Source organism: Rhinolophus ferrumequinum, chromosome 24, assembly GCF_004115265.2.
Source record: "Rhinolophus ferrumequinum isolate MPI-CBG mRhiFer1 chromosome 24, mRhiFer1_v1.p, whole genome shotgun sequence".
Taxonomy (NCBI): domain Eukaryota; kingdom Metazoa; phylum Chordata; class Mammalia; order Chiroptera; family Rhinolophidae; genus Rhinolophus; species Rhinolophus ferrumequinum.
In genome coordinates this window covers 13,186,109-13,205,224 of record NC_046307.1, presented here as the reverse complement: position 1 = coordinate 13,205,224, position 19,116 = coordinate 13,186,109, and the positions used below count along the sequence as shown (strand labels likewise).

General features: G+C 34.5%; 1 protein-coding gene across 5 annotated transcripts in view; it reads left to right on the top strand.

The window, feature by feature from the left end:
• Window positions 1–19,116, top strand: part of FAM13B (family with sequence similarity 13 member B) — a 67,227-nt gene that overhangs the window by 13,571 nt on the left and 34,540 nt on the right. For 3 of the 5 annotated variants that reach the window (XM_033096633.1, XM_033096632.1, XM_033096629.1), the window contains exons 3-7: window positions 365–556; window positions 974–1,186; window positions 5,644–5,821; window positions 6,116–6,257; window positions 12,643–12,803. In XM_033096633.1, coding sequence (XP_032952524.1) covers window positions 400–556; window positions 974–1,186; window positions 5,644–5,821; window positions 6,116–6,257; window positions 12,643–12,803 — 851 coding nt within the window. In that variant the 5' untranslated portion in view covers window positions 365–399. Of the gene's footprint in view, window positions 1–364; window positions 557–973; window positions 1,187–5,643; window positions 5,822–6,115; window positions 6,258–12,642; window positions 12,804–18,653; window positions 18,696–19,116 lie in introns of all 5 variants that reach the window. The other 2 variants (XM_033096630.1, XM_033096628.1) reach the window with 1 other exon arrangement.

Below are 19,116 nucleotides of genomic sequence, written 5' to 3'. Positions count from 1 at the left end.
TGGCTTTTTACCTGCATCATTAATAAGCTTGGTCAGTAAGGTCCTCTTGGAGCCAGATTTGCCCCTTAATTTGTCTTTGGGACACTAATTTCTTTTGTTAAATTTAATGATCAATTTTGCCATTGTTTGATAAATATACAAATGCTAAAGGGAGTATTCAGAACTAACCCTAGCTAGTAGAGAAAATGTCTTAGCTGATTGTAATTGAGCTTTATTTATAGAACACGCTATGGGTCTGATAACTGGAACATAGTTAACAGATGAGAACACACTGAGGTGTAAAGCCTTTTTCTTTAATGTATATTAGTCATATTGCCACCTGTTAATCATTGTAGTCTTTTTGTTGTTGTTTTTCATTTGGCAGAAAAGACAGCTTTGATTTCTGGCTGCAAAAAAGATATGAGGAAGAGCTCCTCCCCTTCCTTGAGTAACTGCAACTCCGTTCTTGCTAACAAAATATTTGGAATTCCACTTGATGAGCTGCAGCAGGGAGGACATCCAGACAATGAGGTTCCGTTCATAGTCCGCCACGTTGTGGACTATATTGAGGAACATGGTATACATTTCCTTACTTTGAGGGCCAGCTTTTGTTTAATAAACACAACTTATCCCTCTTTGACCTTGGATTTTTTTTTTTGGCATGGAAAGTCCATAATATAGTGAGGAAAAACAATAGAAATTCTTTTTTATGTTTTAGTATGTTTATACTTAGAAATGCCCAGCCTAGAGTAGATTTTAGTGGGGGGTAGGGTAATAGGAATATATTTAATGAATAACTGAGGGGGGAATGAAATAGCGAATCCCTCAGGACAGAGTATGTTTCTAGATGTCTAATTTGAAGGTGTTTAGCCCAGTCAGGGGAGCCAAAAATGCCTTTCCAAAAGTATGAATATTTTAAGTTGATTGGAGAATGAATATATGGCCAAGTAGTTGAAGTTGAAGTTTATTTAAATTTTGCTTTGAACTTATGTAGGAGGTCTGGAGCAACAAGGACTTTTTCAAGTCAATGGGAATGCTGAGACAGTGGAGTGGCTTCGGCAGAGATACGATAGTGGAGAAGAGGTGGATTTGGTTAAGGAAGCAGATGTTCCCTCAGCTATTAGTCTTCTTAGGTTTTTCCTTCAAGAACTTCCTGAACCTGTTATCCCTGGCAGTTTGCATATTCACCTGATGCAGCTTTCTCAAGGTAACAAAATTTGATTCTTACCAATAAGTCATTTAACATTAATTTCAAAGTCTTTACCTTTTCGAAATCTGGACATATAAACAGTAATTATAGTAGTTCTGAGATTAATTTCTTATGTTCTCATTTGGGGACATTTGCTCTTTCGGGTTGTATAGTCTAGTCAAGGGAATGGCAACTTCTTAGATTCCTGCAGTACAGTTTACTTTTTATAATTGGTCTTAGGAAGCCGAAGATAAAGGGTGAGATGGAGGAAAGGCAGGAGGCATGAACAAGGAGTAGGAGGGTAGGGAGAAAGAAAAAGAATATAAGGCAATATATGTGGCAAAATGACCAATAATAGCCGTTGGTGCTGCTTAATGGTGATGTTGCTATAGGATATTTATCCCTGGTTTGATAGAACTTCCTAGAAAAAACCAGAAGACAACTTTGATTATAGGTTTAAAATGTACCTGAAGTTTGTTGTTGGACACCTATCTGAAGGAAATAAAATATCAAATTGGACATCAGGCCCTAAGCAAAGTAAAGAAAAAATAATGTATTTGTCCCTGTTGGGTTAGTTTTTTGGTGGTGACTGAAAGTAGGCCTTAGCTGGAATGGAATAGGGACAAGAAAAAGTAGAGGTAAGCAGAAAGGTAAAAGAACCAAAAAAAGTGAGGAAATGCTTCATGTATGTATAATGGACTAACATGTTTCATTATACAGGAATCTATAAAGTCAGCATATAGTATTAAATATTTCTCGACTTTTTAAATTATTTTTTTCTGGCTTTTCTCTTTTTTGGAATCTCTTTATTTAATTTTTTGAATTGGGGCTTCTGGAGAAATTCTGTGATGTTAAGAAATTATAACCACTTCCTTAATGCCTATCACTGTCATAGTGGGGCAGTTTATAATGTTTATGTGTATTCTTAAGCATCATGCAGTCAGAAAAGGTGGATTTCCTTTTGGGAGTAGCTATCCATCTTAAATTGTAAACACCTATAAACCTAAATTAGTGGAGGCCTCTGATTAATGTGTAAAGGTCATTACAGTGATATTTTATGACCCCCTTATATGTTTTCTTCTGTACAGCTAGATGGTAGGGCTCACTTTGAACTTGCTATATTCAGGAATGAATAGCTGATAGAATTTTGTTCTTCTACTGTGACACCTGGGTAAAAAAATTTTGAAAATGAAGTGTCATCAATAATGTCACCTTTTTTCAAAGTGTAACTTTATTTTCTCCCCCCCCAACAAATATTATATTTTTTGGTTTTGAATTTGTGAATTCATTTCTTCTAGGGATTTTCAAAAAATGTTTATATTGTCATCTAATAAGCATTTTGCATCATTGAATATGTTAATGAAACTGGTGTGTTAAGAGTTTTGTGAGTCCTTTTTTAATGACTAGAGCCATTCTTTTGATTTTATAGTGATAGGGTTCCATGTTCCCTGTATTAGCTGAATTGTAATCAAGTCTTTCAAGTTCCAAGAATCAGATAATCTTTCAGTCTTGAATGAAAATTTATAAACGAATAATTGGAATAAGACTTAATGGTACTAAAGTCACTGACTCTTTGAGACTCTCAGAAGCTGTTTTGTCATTAGGATTGTTACTTTGATTGGTATTCATTTAAAAGTATGACAGCATCATGTACTATGTTATCATTCATGGAATTACGGTATGCGTCTGACTATTTTTATTTTAACATTCACTTTTGAAGGAATTTTAGGCATGCAGAGTGCTTGTGGCCTGTAAGTCCTTCAGTATTAAAATGTGAGAAACCCACCATTTCCTTCCATTTCCCACTTACATAATTAGCATGTGTATGTATGCTTGCATACACACCCACATACACCCATTTCTTTAATAGTTATGCAGATAGGTGTGGCAGTACTTGAGATGATATTTGCATTTCTGTTGTAAAATAATCTATTTTATTGTGTTTATCCATCCTTTAATTATTCTTTTGGGGAATGTGTTTAGAGTCCTCTCTCCATTTATTGTGGATAAATATTATGTTACTATTTCAATTGACATTCACAAATCCATGAGAATATTATTGCTTTTAAGATCATGGGGGGAGCATTGTTGTAGTTGCATTTGAGTTAAGTGTTTTTAAAAAGTGGTTTTCATTTTCTGTGGTAGCAGGGCACTGCAATGTGGCATTTCTGGTATGATTAGATCTTTTATTTAAACCAGGATTTCACAACCTTTGCACTGTTGATATTTTGGGGCTGGATAAGTCTTTATTACAGGAGGGCTGTTCTGTGAATTGGAGGATGTTTGGTAGGATCCTTAGCCTCTACCCACTAGATGCCACCGGCACTCCTTTCCCCCAAGTTATGACAACCATTCCATTGATCATCAAATGTTGTCAACCACTGGTTTAGACTGTGATTGTTTGTCCAACTGCTTATATATTGTGTTTTGGTAGAGAAAACGCTTCCCAGTTGTATTTAAAAGAATTGCTGGTCAGGGAAAACTTCTTTGATATGTACATGTATTCTTCTAGGATATGATTTAACTGGGAAGTAGCCTCAAAAGGAAAGAAATTTTAGCAGGCGTGTAGTGTGTGTGTGTATGTGTATTATTATTATTATTATTTTTGAAACGCTTCTCTGCTGTATTTGAAGAGTTTAGAAGCAGCCTGATAGGTGTAAATGTTTTTGTGTAGTACAGATGTTCACAAACAAAAGTAGAGCAACATGGACTGTATTTCAAGTAAAAACAGTATTGCCCACAATCTTACCACCCCACGAAGTCAAATGTTTTAGTAGTCCAGCATCTTTTTTTTTTTTTTGGTTGTTGTGTACTCAGCTTATTCAGCTAATTTCTTGAACACCCACTATATACTAGGAACTGTTCCAGATTCTGGGAATGCAGCAGTGAACAAAACTGAATAAAAATGTCTGCCATCATAGAGCTAACATTCTGAAGGGCGTAAGGGGAGATAGAGGAGAAATAGATGGTAAATAAAAGAAATATATGGTATATTAGATGATAAGTACTACAGAACTGGAGAGGGTGTTATGTAGAATTTGTCATTGTTGCTCTAGGCATCAGACTGATAATATTAATTGCTTGCATGTCTTTTTTGAGTTGATTTATTTGATTTTCTTAAATAATCCTTTGCAGCTAAATGCTTAGGTTAAAAATTTCCACCAATTATGTTAAGGCATGGTGGTTTAAAAAGCATTAATCCAGGGACTGTTCCATCCAATTACAAAATCAAAGTACCTGGTGTGTTTGAATGGGGAAAGTGGTAATATTACAAAATATAGAAGAATTGTTACTGGTTGCATTTTAAATTATACGTAAAACTCATGTGACTATAGCATTTCTTAGTAAACTTTTTAGATGTGTGTTATTTTGCAGAGATGTCTAATGTGACCATAACTTGTTATCAAGATTTTTTTTTAACAAGAATTAATTTTTAAATTAATTTTAACCTGGAGAAAAATATAACATGAAAAAAATGTGGGGGTGGCCGGATGGCTCAGTTGGTTAGAGCGGGAGCTCTGAACAACAGGGTTGCCGGTTCGATTCCTACGTGGGCAAGTGAGCTACGCTCTCCACAACTAGATTGAAGGACAACGACTGGAGCTGATGGGCCCTGGAGAAACACGCTGTTCCCCAATTAAAAAAAAAATTGGGTTTCTTTTCATTATTGAAGCAATAAATTTCTTCATTATTTCTAATAGGGGCCCTCACCAATCAATGGGGTGATACAGGCCTCGTTTTTTTTTTTTTTTTTTTTTTTTTTTTTAAGGAGGGCACAGCTCACAGTGGCCCATGTGGGGATCAAACAATACAGGCCCAGTTTCTGTTAATGAACACTCATTGACATGGTAAACACAGGGCCTAGCTTCTGCTAGGTGAAAATTCACTTTCATAACAGAAATCAACACTAGTTTAGAGGAGAAAAACAAATGAGAAGTGGAATTCCTTTTTATTTATTTCTCTGAACTGATATTGTTGAAGTTAATTGTTCTTTTCAGGATTTCAAGAGAAGAAGAAAGTAACTCTCACACTCTTCCTTTCTTGTTTTCCCATTCATCTAAGTAGAAAAGTATCTCTGATACTGTGAGCAAGTTAAATTGCTTCTCTTCTCTGCTCACTGGTAATTGGTGTTGACTGGTATTCGCCAGTGCCTTTTGAATTTGGAATTACTGGTACCATCTTACAAGAGAGTATGGTGAGAATTAAAAAAAATAAATTAGGGAATTGGGGCCAATGAGTAATAGATGAGGAAAACATCCTCCAGCAATTAGGGGTTGAATTCCTTCTCTCCAACTCTCCTTTTTCAATTACATGAAATGAAAACCTTAAGGCATTTGGCATCTAGTAAGGAAGTGAAGAGGTTTTGCATTGTTACAGCAAAAAGGTGATGTGGGTAGAGTAATGTGAACCTGGCAAAATATCTGAGCTTTGCTTTTTTACTTCATTAAAAAAAAACCTGTCATTATGTTTTATAGATTATAATAACGAAGATGAATTTGGAAGAAAGTTGAGGTTCCTCTTGCAACAGCTTCCACCTGTTAATTACAGTTTGTTAAAGTTTCTGTGTAGATTTTTAGCCAATGTAGCTTCACATCATGAAGAAATTTGGTCTGCAAACTCTTTGGCTGCTGTCTTTGGTCCAGATGTCTTCCAGTAAGTTTTTAAATAAATTTTTGTTTAATTAAAAAAACCAAATTAGTGAAATAGAATCATTATGCTGTCTCCCAAGGATCATAAGTTGCTTATGAATCATTTTTTTTTAATAGTAGATCTGGTTACTCCTAGCATTTTTCGAAGGGTACAAATTAGGCTTTACAGATGGGAAAGCTGAGGCACAGAATGATGTCATAAATTGTACAGGTTTATAAAGTGACTCATTGGTTGTCTTTTAACTTAAACTGTGATTGATTTAAGAACTATCAATTCAATTTGGACTTTTATTTTTAGCATTTACACAGATGTGGAAGATCTGAAAGAGCAAGAAGTAGTGAGCAGGATAATGGCTGGACTTCTGGAAAATTACTATGAGTTTTTTGAGAATGAAGAGGAAGATTTTTCATCGAATGACTTGAGTTCAATTACTGAACAGGTGAGAATATTTTAAATATTCTGCTTGGATGGAGAATTGAAAAAAATGCTCTTAAAGGTTTCGCACAAACTTTGATGGAATTTTTAAGTACTAAACTGGAAGAAATTTTGTTGGTTGTTGTATGTTATCTACATCTATGTAGTATATGAGTGTGATATTTTTTCTGAGTAACTTCTCAATTAGTCCTCAATTTGGGTAATATGGGGAAAGCATTAAAACCAGAGTATATGGTGGAGATTTTGTGGGTTTCTTTGTCTTTTTCTATCTGTTAACTTAAACATTGTTTATTTTATAAGAATAGTGTGCTTTTTTGTTTTTGCAAAGAAACTGCTAACATAGAGGAATGTAGGCAAAGGGGGAGAAATAGAAGTAGAAGGGTATATTCAACACAAAGTTCACACAAACTCTGAAATGTGAAGTTCTTCTTGATTAAAGTAGCAAATCAATATAGCAGTGCAGTAATTGCCGTTAATGGGAAGCATCAGGAGAGTAACAGTTCAGGTTGCAGATAATTTTTTTTACCCCTTGTGACTCTTGACTATTGAAATCTATTTCTCAGGCTACATTACATTTTGTTGCTATTGTTATGCCTTGATGGTTGAGATTGTACAAGTATCCTAGTTAACTATCTCCTTTATGAAATAAGAATATTAATGTTGAGTATTGTAATTTATTGTAAAGGCACATTAATTCAGTCTTAGGTAATTTGTGATTTAGGTCTATGTGGAAGTTTTTCTTTTGCATGTCAGTGAAGTTATATTTTGGGTGTGGGGTAGGGCTGCTACATATTTTAAATGAATAATCACCTGGTTAAAAAAAATAAAGTAAAATGTACAGTAAAATAATTTGCTCTTACTTATATTCCCCCCCCAATTCATTTTTTATGAGTTTTTCCAGAGTTTTTTAATGCAAATATAATTATTTCCTCGCAGGTTTTTAATAGAATTATAGCATACCACACACATTGTTTGAACCTTTAAAAAAAAAATTCAGTTAACATTATACCTTGGAGATCTTTTCTTATGGGAATATAGAGAACATAGTTTTGTGTTTACATCTGTATAATTCCCTATGGTATGGATGTGACATAACTTACTTGATTTCTAGTGCCCACTTGAAAAGGTGATAGTACATCTCAGTTTTCTTAGAATAGTCCTGGTTTACATCTGATTTCTGATGTAATTTATTAGTAGCTTCTTTTTTTGCTCTTAAATGTGCCCAGGTTTAGATGATTAATTATATTTATTGATGGATGTTTGTGTCGCTTCCTTTCATTTGCTCTTAGACTTCTGTGTTTCCCCGAAAATAAGACCTAGCTGGACCATCAGCTCTAATGCTGATGGTCTTTTGGAACAAAAATTAATATAAGATCCGGTCTTATATAAGACCTGGTATTATGTTATATTATATTATATTATATTACATTATAAGTTACATAAGACTTGGTCTTATTTTAATATATTAATTTTAATATTTTAATTATTTTAATATAATTATATTAATTTTTGCTCCAAATGATGGATTAGAGCTGATGGTCCGGCCAGGTCTTATTTTTGGGGAAGCACGGTACATAGCAGCATCCCCTGAAATGTAGTTTATCGTACAGATTTTCATTAATTTTTGTAAGTCTTGGCTCTGATTATGTGAATTAGGAGTTTTATTTTCTGGATAGCCCAGCTTTTATTTAAAAGAGTTTCTATAGTGTTGTGAATTTTTATGGATGAGTCTTTTTAATATTTGGGGTTCTTAACCTTCCTTAGTTTTTCTTCATGTAAACAATTTTTTCTTTGTCTGATACTCCCTTCTTTTCTCCTTTCCTTCCTTCCTTCTCCCCTCTCTGTTTTTCAATTATTAGGAACTTGAATGAAACAGTAACATGCCAAATTGCAGCTTGTAATGTGTTAAGTGAGGATGAAATTAGCATGCGTATACTATATATTTGTGAAGTAAATCAAGTGGGTAGAATTTGTAGTCTGAATCAGTTATCCAAGGAACTTTTGGCATATTTTTTGAAGATTTCCAACTGTCATATACAGTTCCTGACTTAAAAACTTGGTTAAAATAAAGAACTGACATATTTCTTCAAAAATATTTTTGCTTATAAGAAAATGACAAGAAGAGGACAGTAGATAAATAGGTCTTAAACCTTTAATATCTTTTAATGCCCTTAAGAAACCCATCTTTGGGTAATTCTGTGTGCCACCTTTCTTTACATTATGTTTTAGTTCAGGAATTTATTTTTTAAATAAAATTATATATATTTTAATAATATATACGAAATAATGAAATAATATACTACGTATGTTTGTATTACTCATTTTCTACATTTTTATGATGATTTGACCCGTAAGAAACTGATGATGCCAGTTTGACCTAATGTTCATATCTTAACTCCTGTAAAGTCTACAGGCGATGCCTTGATTGTTTTGTATTGTGGTATAATTCTCTGAAATCTCTACTATTCTACAGTTTCCTTATGTATGCTGAAATATATCCATATCTGTAACGGATTATATTTGTATTTTTGTAATTTTTTAAGCACTCAAAAAATTGACTTAATGGGATGGCTGGATGGCTCAGTTGGTTAGAGCGCGAGCTCTGAACAACAGGGTTGCCGGTTCTCCCACATGGGCCAGTGAGCTGCGCCCTCCACAACTAGATTGAAGACAACGAGCGAGCTGCTGCTGAGCTTCCGGAGGGGCGGCCGGCCGGATGGCTCAGTTGGTTAGAGCGCGAGCTCTCAACAACAAGGTTGCCGGTTCAATTCCCACATGGGATGGTGGGCTGCGCCCCCTGCAACTAAGATTGAAAATGGCGACTGGACTTGGAGCTGAGCTGTGCCCTCCACAACTGGATTGAAGGACAATGACTTGGAGCTGATGGGCCCTGGAGAAATACACTGTCTCCCAATGTTTCCCAATAAAATTTATTAAAAAAAAAAAAAAAAAGACTTAAAATGTATTATGCTTTACGTTAAGTAGAATGGTGGTTAATTACCACCGGAGATAATGTTTAATTCAGCAGGTTTGCCTGTGGGTAGAAAAAAGGATGTTAGCATATTGAATAGAATATGCTCAATAAATGGGTTAGTGCAGTGAGTCCTGAGAGACAGTGATATATATTTCATTATCTTGGCCTGTATTGCTAATTACCAGTATCTATTTTCTTAACTATTTTTAGTACGTTTCTGAATTATAAGTGGGTTGCAAGTAATAGAAGAATAGATTTTTGAGAGTTTGTTTTCTTAAAAGCAGATCTCATAATATATTGAGTGAAAGTAAAATCTCAAACTCAGCACAGTTTGGTTGTATTTTTAAATAGGTCTAACTGAAACGCTGCTAATTTTTTATCCACATATGTAAAGATGTAGGCAGACCTGGCCCTTCCTAGCAGTGCTTTGATTTTTCTCCTTATTTGATATTTGAAAGAACTAAGTTTATCTAGAGCTCTCTTCTTTTGGAGTTTCACTCCATTGATGCAGGTATTTGGCTGTTGGAATCTTGTTAAGTAGTAGATATTCTTATTAACAGTACGAGAGAGATGGCGAGATTCTTATTAACAGTACAAGAGAGATGGCGAGAGGATGAATAGGGAGTGTTGAGAAGGAGCAGTCAGTGGGCAGGCTCTCTGTATGGACGCTTGAATGAATGCGAACCTGGTAGAGTGCTGTGCAGATGTAGGTGATAATTCTGTTTCTTTATACGTTTGAGAAGGCAGGTAGCAGCGTGCTCCACAAGCTGGAGTCTGGAGAGCAGGCATTTCACGAGGCCCTAGACAAGGGAGTTAACAGCAGTCACAGAAAGAAGAGATGGAAGTATGGATGAGGGTTTTCCTTAAGTGGAGTTGAGGCAGCTTCACATATAGGGCAGGTTGAGAATAATTTATGAACAGAATAGAGTGTGGATAAGGAGAAGGTCAAGTTTTCAAGGAGAAGATCAAGAACTTTTGAAGATAGATGTGGGATGAGAGAGAGCATTTTTATCTAAGTTTTTACTGTTTATTGTTACCCAAACAATTTAGTCAATTCTTACTGCTGGAAGTTACATTGGGAGGCTGGGAAGTTGAGCAGGGGAGAAGAAAAACCCACATAGTCTATTGTTCATGTCATATTTTAGCTCATGATTATTGGTGAAAATGCTAGAGGATATCGATTAACATGAAGCTTATTGAATTGACTGTAATAATATATTCAATATAATTGAGTGTAAGACTTTCGTAGTTCCTAAGAGCTGTTGATTTATAGACAAACTGATTTTAAAATGTATGATGTAATAAAATAGCAGTACCTTTGTATCAAAATTTTGTGGACTGAATAAATATTCGTCTATTCTCAGTTTATATAGCCATCTTTAAAGTATTTAAAAAATATTCTATTGTTGTGCCTAAGCCTTTATTAATCAACCATGGTAATTCCTGTTTTATAGTTCTGAAAACAGTATTTTCTTGCTAGTTTTTTTCTTGCTTGTGTTACCAGATATATATTAAGTACATTTCTGACATGCACTAATTTATTAAATACATAGATGGAAAAATAGGATAATTTTCCATTTAGTCCAGTTTAAAAACTGATCTATCATTTGAAAATTTCACCTTTGTGTATAAATCTTACATCTCGGTTAATAACCACTTAGGCCAATGATTTTTAGTCTTTTTTATCACTATTATACGTAAGTGATACATGAGATGTGGCATTTACATGCACACAAATTTAACAGAATCTGCTGCATATGCTTTATGTATAAAGTAAATGGCTCACAAATTGAGGTCATTGACTATTTTTAATAATGAATTTTTAGTGACTCATCTGACTAGTGACCTTGATAGACCAGTGGTTGAGACCTCCTGATTTAGGTAGTTTGGATGACAGACACTCTCTTCATTTCTTATAAAAGGTGAATGTTACTTGTAGAAACTAGGATCTATGCTATATAGAAATAAGGTAATTCCAATTATAGTGATAGCTATTATTTATTGCTTATTATGTATAGACACTGCTGAAGGGTTTACATGTATTATTTAATCCTTTTAACTAGCCCTGTAAGGTAGGTAGTATAATATCTCCATTTTATACATAGGCCTGGGGAAGTTAAGTAAGTTGCCAGAGACAGTTAAGGGCACATAGGAATGTGAACATAGATCTTCCTGCCTACAAAGCTTGGCTTTTTAGTATGTCATGTATTATACTTGAAAGCAGGCAATCTGTACTTGTCGATTAGGAATGTGGTAGAGTATCACACTGTATTTACATTTCTTCTGGTTGAAGTTTTACTTTCTGAGAATATTCAAGCAACTATATTTTCCTGTCCATCAGGAAAAATACCACTGGTACCTTTAATGGTAAATTTATTCTAGGTATTTCCAGGGCACATGGCTAAAATGGACGAAAGTATACTTTTACTCAATTTTTGTAACACCTAGTATTAATTTATAAACGACGTTAAGACCACTAATGGCTAGTTTATTCTTTAGGATATCTTAAAAAATATTTCTCATTTAAAAATGTTTTGTTGGTTTTCTTTCTGTAATATTCCAGTCTTTTTTTCCCTTAACTTTCTTATTTATTTAAGTGTGTTTTTCCAGGACCCATCAGCTCCAAGTCAAGTAGTTGTTTCAATCTAATTGTGGAGGGCGCAGCTTGGAGTGGCCCATGTGGGGATCAAACCGGCAACCTTGTTGTTAAGAGCACCGCGCTCTAACCAACTGAGCTAACCGGCCACCCCCCACTCTTTTTATTTAGAGTGATTATTTACTTGTATAGCCAGTTTGATAATGGAAGATGTTTTATAGCCTTTGTCAGAAAGAGAATTAAAACCTTGAGTTGTGCTTACTGGTCAGAACAGAGTTTCTCTGACCTCTGTTGTTAGATCCAATCTCTTCTTGAAAAATTTAATCTGAATCATTTAGGAAGTTAGCTGCCATTTTGTAAAACATAGACAACACCTAACGCAAAATTTGTGTGCCCTCCTCCCCCACCCCACACTTACTCTGTTAAAATCACTTTTTTAATGAACTTGGAAATTGGAAAGATCAGTTAGTCTTTGTAATTATTAGATTTGTAAAACTGATTGGTTAGGAAATGAAACTTTCTTAATGTTAACTAACTATAGTGTGCAGGCTTTTTCAGAGTTTGCAGTCTTACACATATTCCTAGTGGTATACTAATATAATCATTACCTCCTGCTTTAAAATGTCATGTTTGTCTGGTTTGCAATTTTATCCTAATATGGAGAAGTTGGCAATTACTTACTGTATAAGAGAAATTGGTCCTAGGAAATGAAGTGAAAAATGAGTTGTGTTTAAAATTTTCTTAGAACAGTTTATCTTAGATAATGTCAAATAACAGTTTCATTAAATTTTAATTCTTAATTTCCTTTTATTTATATAGGTCAATGAACTTTCTGAGGAAGAAGAGGAAGATGAAAAGCTGGAACATATAGAAGAACTTCCAGAAGAGGGTGCAGAAAAATCAACTGACATGCCAGAGGTGGTACAATTAAGGATGACTGAAAACATCCTGGAACCAAATAATGTTACAGCATCAACAAGGTAGTATTTCAGTTGAAAGAACTTCAGCTTTTGAGTATGTTATTCTAGATGTGTAGATGCACTCAAACACTAAATCACACGGATTACAATGGTATGAGAAAGATTGGTTTGTGTGTGAAAAAGAGCAACAAGAAAAATTGAAAGAAGCAACCTTGCTAAGAAATTTTCAGTTATTAGTATATATACCGTTCTTAAAGAACATAACCTCTTACATATATTTCTTAAAGTTTTTTTTTGTATTATTAGTTTGTTAGTTGGGTTGGGTAAACTTTCAGATCCTTTGGAAGTAGAATTGGTAGAAAAAGGTGAAGGGATTAATTGACTTGTATATCCAACTTCCAGGCTAGAAGTAGGTTGAACTAGGCTGTAAGGAGAGAACTCTGTGATCCATTAAGATAGTGCTTTCCATCCCTTTCATATATAAAATGATAATTTATATTGTATATTGGGCAAACTTAGTAAAAGTGGTGGTAGGCTGGAGGCATTGTCCTAACACATAGCTGGGACCATTGGACGCACTAGTTAGAAAGCTTTGGAGAATTCAAGAACTCCCCACACATAACTCTAGGTTTGCTAAATTCTGTGCTAGTTCTCTGTAATGCTCCATGGTTTACTAACCTTTTCAAATTAGGGGGACAGCTATATACATATTTAGGCCACTAGACATTTTTCATTAAATTTGTTTTCAATAGAATGGTGATTAAAAAGCAGAGGAAATAGGGGTGGTTGGTTAGCTTAGTTGATTAGAGCGTGGTGCTGATAACACCAAGGTTGCCGGTTCAGTCCCCACATGGGCCACTGTGAGCTCGCCCTCCTTAAAAAGAAAAAGAAAAGAAAGGAAATAACTTAAGAGTCAGAAAGCAAAATGTCATTTAAAAATAACTGGTAATGTCTAGGGGAGTATCTATCCAGTGTCATTGAGAAAAATTACAAAGTAATTTAAAGTGTATACTGTAAATACAACTATTACATTTCTCTGTGGGTTTCTAGATCTTTATATTATGTATAGTTTCTTCAAACATGATTGTAATTGTGGTATATTAACCTATTTCTTCACTCTTTGCCCCTGATTTAACCTTTTGTTTGTGATTTTCTGTTTACATGACCTTCTGATTTATTTTTTGATGGCCACTTAACTGTATTTTAATTATATATTAAGGTATTTATGAACTATATGTTAAGGTATTTAATTATATCTTAATTATATGTACTGTTATTCTTTCTGGACATTTTGAGTTATTTCAGCTAGCTTGTCAGTGCTATACTGTGACTAAACAACTTTTGTTCTTAGGCCCTTTTTTTCTTCTTTTGAATTATTTGGATAAATTTATTAGGCTCAAAGAGTAAACTTTTCTATGGCTTTTGATAAATATTTCCAGATTACTTACAAGATTTGGCCTGATTTACATTGTCATTAGCAGTATTTTCTTGAGGACCTGAAAACAGTAGGTTTAAGTGGGTGCATGTGTCTAATAAACCAATTAAGATTAAAGGAAATTTAAAAATCCCATCCACAGTTGTGTGAGTAACGTTTGAAGTACTCAGTAGCCATGTGTGGTTAGTGGGTACCATATTGGACAGAGCAGATACAGAAAATTTGTGTTATAGAAGAAATCTTTTTTGGATAGAACTGATTTAGAGGGATAAATTTGTTAAGTATTTTTAATTAGCAGCAAGGTTAAATACTGTTTCAAATGTATGCTAGTAATAGTTTCTTCTCTTTGATCATCTGTCTAATTTTGTAGAGAATCCTCCTTCCCTCCAAAACAGTCATTCTTAGATGGATCCATTGGAGATTTAGTGGTTGTCAGGATTTCTTAATTACAAGTCATAGAAACAGACCTTATTTGAAGGAAAGAAAAAAGGCAGTTTATTAGAAGAATGCTGGATAGGTCACAGAGTCAGAAGTACAAACAAATAAGAACATGGGTAGCTCTGGAGAATTTAGTATCAAAGGGTCTTTAGCATGTGGCTGTTGCTGTGAGAGTTAACTGTCTCCTTCTATCTGTCATTCTGCTCAAGATCTGATTTCTGTGGGGTGGCAGGGGAGAGAATCTGGCTTAAGTTGGGCCAAGTGTCCAGCCCCCAGGCCAGGGTAGAGGTGGTCACTATAATATATGCATCTACCAAGACCAAGACCGTTGGTTAGAGGGAGCAGCTAGTTTGCTACGGAAAAATGGGCCTATTACTAAAAGGGGTAGGGATATCAGGCAGCAGAAACAGATGTGCCCACCACCGTGGTCTTCTAGATTTAGTGATGATATTTATAAATGCATTAACCTTTCATTTTAGTTTTGACTGATTAATTGCATAAAGGTAAAAAATACATTCTCTAATTATCCACATTGGATGAAAGAAAGGAAGAGGAGAAATATCCCTGGAATACACAGGACCTAGGATATAGGGAGCTTTAATAAATTTGTTTTAGGGAATGAGTGGATACTGTATTGCATGAAACCGAAGACTGAACTTTTGGGATTCAAATTTTTCATCTTTTTGACTTTTTCTGTGAGGTAGTTTGCAACCTATGAGGTAGTTTGCAAACGCTTACTGGAAGTATTACGTAGCCTACTTTGTATTTCTCTTCAGAAGAGATATAAGCATTTAGTGACGATTTGAAATAGTAGTTCTGAAACTTTTTGGTCTCAAACAGTTATACTCTTAAAAATTATTGAGGACTACAAAGATCTTAATGTTGATTATACCTATTGGCATTTATGATATTATAAATTAAAATGGCATATTTAAGCTGCTGGGGGTGTTTCTTTGTTGCACTTTGGAAGGTGCTTATATTTATAGCTGAAATGTAGCTATTTACAATCTAACTTTTTCTTTAACTGATGAATTCCTCCTCTGTTAGTTTTAAGTCAGAGATTCTCAAACGTTTTGGTCTAATGACGCTGTTACACACTTAAAAATTATTGAGGATCCCAAAACTTTTATTTCTGTGGGTTATAGCTATTGGTATTTGCTATATTAGGAATTAAAACTGAGAAACTTACTGTTTTAAAGTCTCAATAAATCCATTACAGGTTAATGTAAAAGTTTTTAATAAAAAAAACAAACTAGGTTTTCCAAAATCTCCAAAAAATTTTTAGTGAGAAATTTTTTAGTGGCATTGTTTTCTATTTTTGAGAATTTTGTTAATGTTTGGCTTAATAGATGACAGCTGGATCCTCACATTTTCTTCTACATTTAATTTGTTGCCCCCCACCCCGTTTGTTTTTCTTTTGGTTGAAGTATGTGAAGAAAATCTGGCATTACTCCAGTATGTAGTTGGATGGAAAAAGGAGAATTTTAATACCCTTTTCAGATAATTGTGGATATTCTTATTTGACAGCATACCGAAAAACTAGATAAGCGGTAGTTTCTTAAAGGTTATTTGTAATGTGAAACCGTATCTGTATTTTTTGTACTGTAATCCATTGGTCTATCTTGTAGTTTGAGAGAATCTTTATCCATGCTTAGTTTGTAACATGGTATACTGGTCATTTGGAAAATACAGCTTTACTGACTTATTTCAGTACTCCAAATAATGATATATTTTGTTATATAATATCAAAAGTTCATATTCTTTAGTATCCCCACTGATTGTATTAAAAACATCTTTAAGTGTTTGGAAGCTTGTTGAGCTTATTGTGGAGAATACAAGTTTTCCAGAATTCTAATTTTTGTTTGAAAAACCAGATTTTATCAGCACTGTCAGTTGTTTTTCTTTACATGACAGTCTTACATGTTTTTGAGAAAATGCCTGCCAGATATTTAAGTTGCAGTAACCATAGTTTTATTAGTCTGTTTTTCAAGTAAAAATGGTGTTCCATGATAAAAGGTTAGCCCTCAACTCAAGATAAGCATTATACTAAGCTGTGCAGCCAAAGTGCTTCATGTGTACTTCCCGTTTTGTCACATAAAGTATTACAAAGAAGTGTACTCAAGGGCTGAGATGAAATTAATAATTTTTACTACTTCATCAAGGACTGGCCTCTTTAAAAAAAATTTACAAGTGAGTGGTGATGAAGAATGTAATGGCCACGATACAGTTTGGTACCGCTTGCTTGGATTTATGTTAAGACCCCAAACTGTTTTTTCTACTGTTGATTTTTGTATCATCATGCAAATATCAACACAATGAAAAAGGCAAATATGAAAACAGTTTTGATCTTTTGGTTCACAGACCAACCTTTGAAAACCAGTGGTTTAAATAGTTGTATATGAGTTATATTGATTGGTCTATTTATGCATCTATTATTTCTATATGTTGTTTGCCATTAGTCATATTTTGTTATGATTTGAGCTGAGATCAGAGTGGAAAAATGGTGGGTTTAGGGTATGGGTACCTTAGGGTGCACAAAAAGCAGGAGTTTTAGTTACTTCTGAGTCTCAACTTATCCATGAAGTCTGTGGAAATCTAAAGATTGTTTCTAAAATGCCTTGTATCTTTAGATTAAAAAAATGTTGTTTTATATCCACATATGTATCTGTAATTTAGCGTTGTTAAATATACAAATTTACCTTTATAAAACTTAAAGAGTTCTTAACTTTCCCCCCCCATGCTTCATAATCTTTTTCCTATGTTGTATTGCAAAGGTTTATTTTGGCTTGAGGTTTAGGTAATTTTAATTTAAACTCATGCTTATAGAACCACACATCAAAAAACAGTTAATTGGCATTATTATAAAGTTCATTTAAAGTTGTGCTTTTAATGCCTTGCTAAGACTTGGAATTTAGAAAGAATGAAAAATTTTGTATTCTCTTTTTGTGCTGTTGATGCTAGGGCTTCATTTTTTGAGTTCCTTGGTTTCTGCTGGTTCAGTTTTAAATGTGATGCATGAAAGGATGTAGTGATTGAGGAACAGCTCTGAGTTCAGGGTTTAGAGATTGGTCTCCATGTCATGCTGTGGATGCCTTATTGTTGAGGAAATGTGCTTTCAGCTAACTACAGGGGTGTAAGAAATGGAGTACAGTAGTCCCCCCCTTCCCAGGCCCCAGTTTCGCTGTCCATGGTTTCAGTTACTCAGGGTCAGTGTGGTCTAAAAATACTAAATTTCCCCAACCATTGACATATCTGCCCCTGCCATCCAGCCATTGACATCATCATGGCTTGATGATCCAGGATTACCCGAAGCAGATGGTCCTCTTTCTGACAACTCATCAGAAGGTCACTAGTAGCCTAACACTATGTCACAGTGCCTGCTTCACTTCATCTCATCACATAGGCATGTGATCACCTCAGGCTATTACCTAAATTTTTTATAACAATCAGTAGATCACATTGTGCAATACTAGCGAAGGAAAGTCTTAAGTAGCACAATGAATGAGGTGGTCTGAATTTAGTATCCATTTTGCCTTTTCATTTTGCTTGAGAACATCCTCTGAGTAGCAGCATATGCTGTTACCTCTGGCAAGGAGTATAGAGCCAGGATTGAGGCCACCATACTATCCTAGATGTGGTGCTTTTGTTGGGCCTGTAGTCAATTTTTTTTTTCCTTAAGACTTGGAATAGGTCAGTGTTTTGCCAAGTGAGCACCAGGTGAAGTAGTTGGCTACACACACACACACACACACACACACACACACACACACACACAGAGAGAGAGAGAGACAGAGAGAGAAGAGAGAAGGGAGAAGAAGGCAGGGAGGGAGGGAGAGAAAATGTAGTTAAGGGTCTTTTTGTGTGAAAAGATAATTTCTTTAGAAAGTTAGAATCATTTCTCTCCTGGAGATGAACATAAAACTTAGTGCATGCTTTCCTGGGTGTGGTAAAGTCGTGCAAATGTGGCAGTTTTCAGCACATTTTTTAGTCATTTTAGTATTGAAGAATTTATAGCTATTTTCTTTCTTTGATTACAGTGCCCATATATCTCCCATCAGCATCTTACCAGCCTCTGCAGAGTAAGTAGTATACTTACAGAAGACAATTTAAAAAAATTTTTAAATATTACTAAACAGTAGAAATGAAAATCATATTTATAGTGCTTACTTTAGAGGAAGAATTGTACATAAGACAGTGAAACTAGTTAGTATTCCATGTACTGCAGTAGGAACAAAAGAAGAAGGAATGCATTACACTAATATACAAAATAAAGGTGAACTTCAGATGATTTTTTTTATCTTTTGAAATGATTGAAAAATTTTAGTAGAGCTTTTTTTATGGTTTTCTTTCAGAAGTAGACTTAATGTAAAAATATGAACAGTACTCTGTTTGTTTCTTTTATTTTAGCTGAGCATTGGTAAATTATTTTGTTTCATAAACATAGCTTTGAAAAGTCTATTTAAGTCACTTTCTGTATATAGTAGTGAAGATGAATTATGG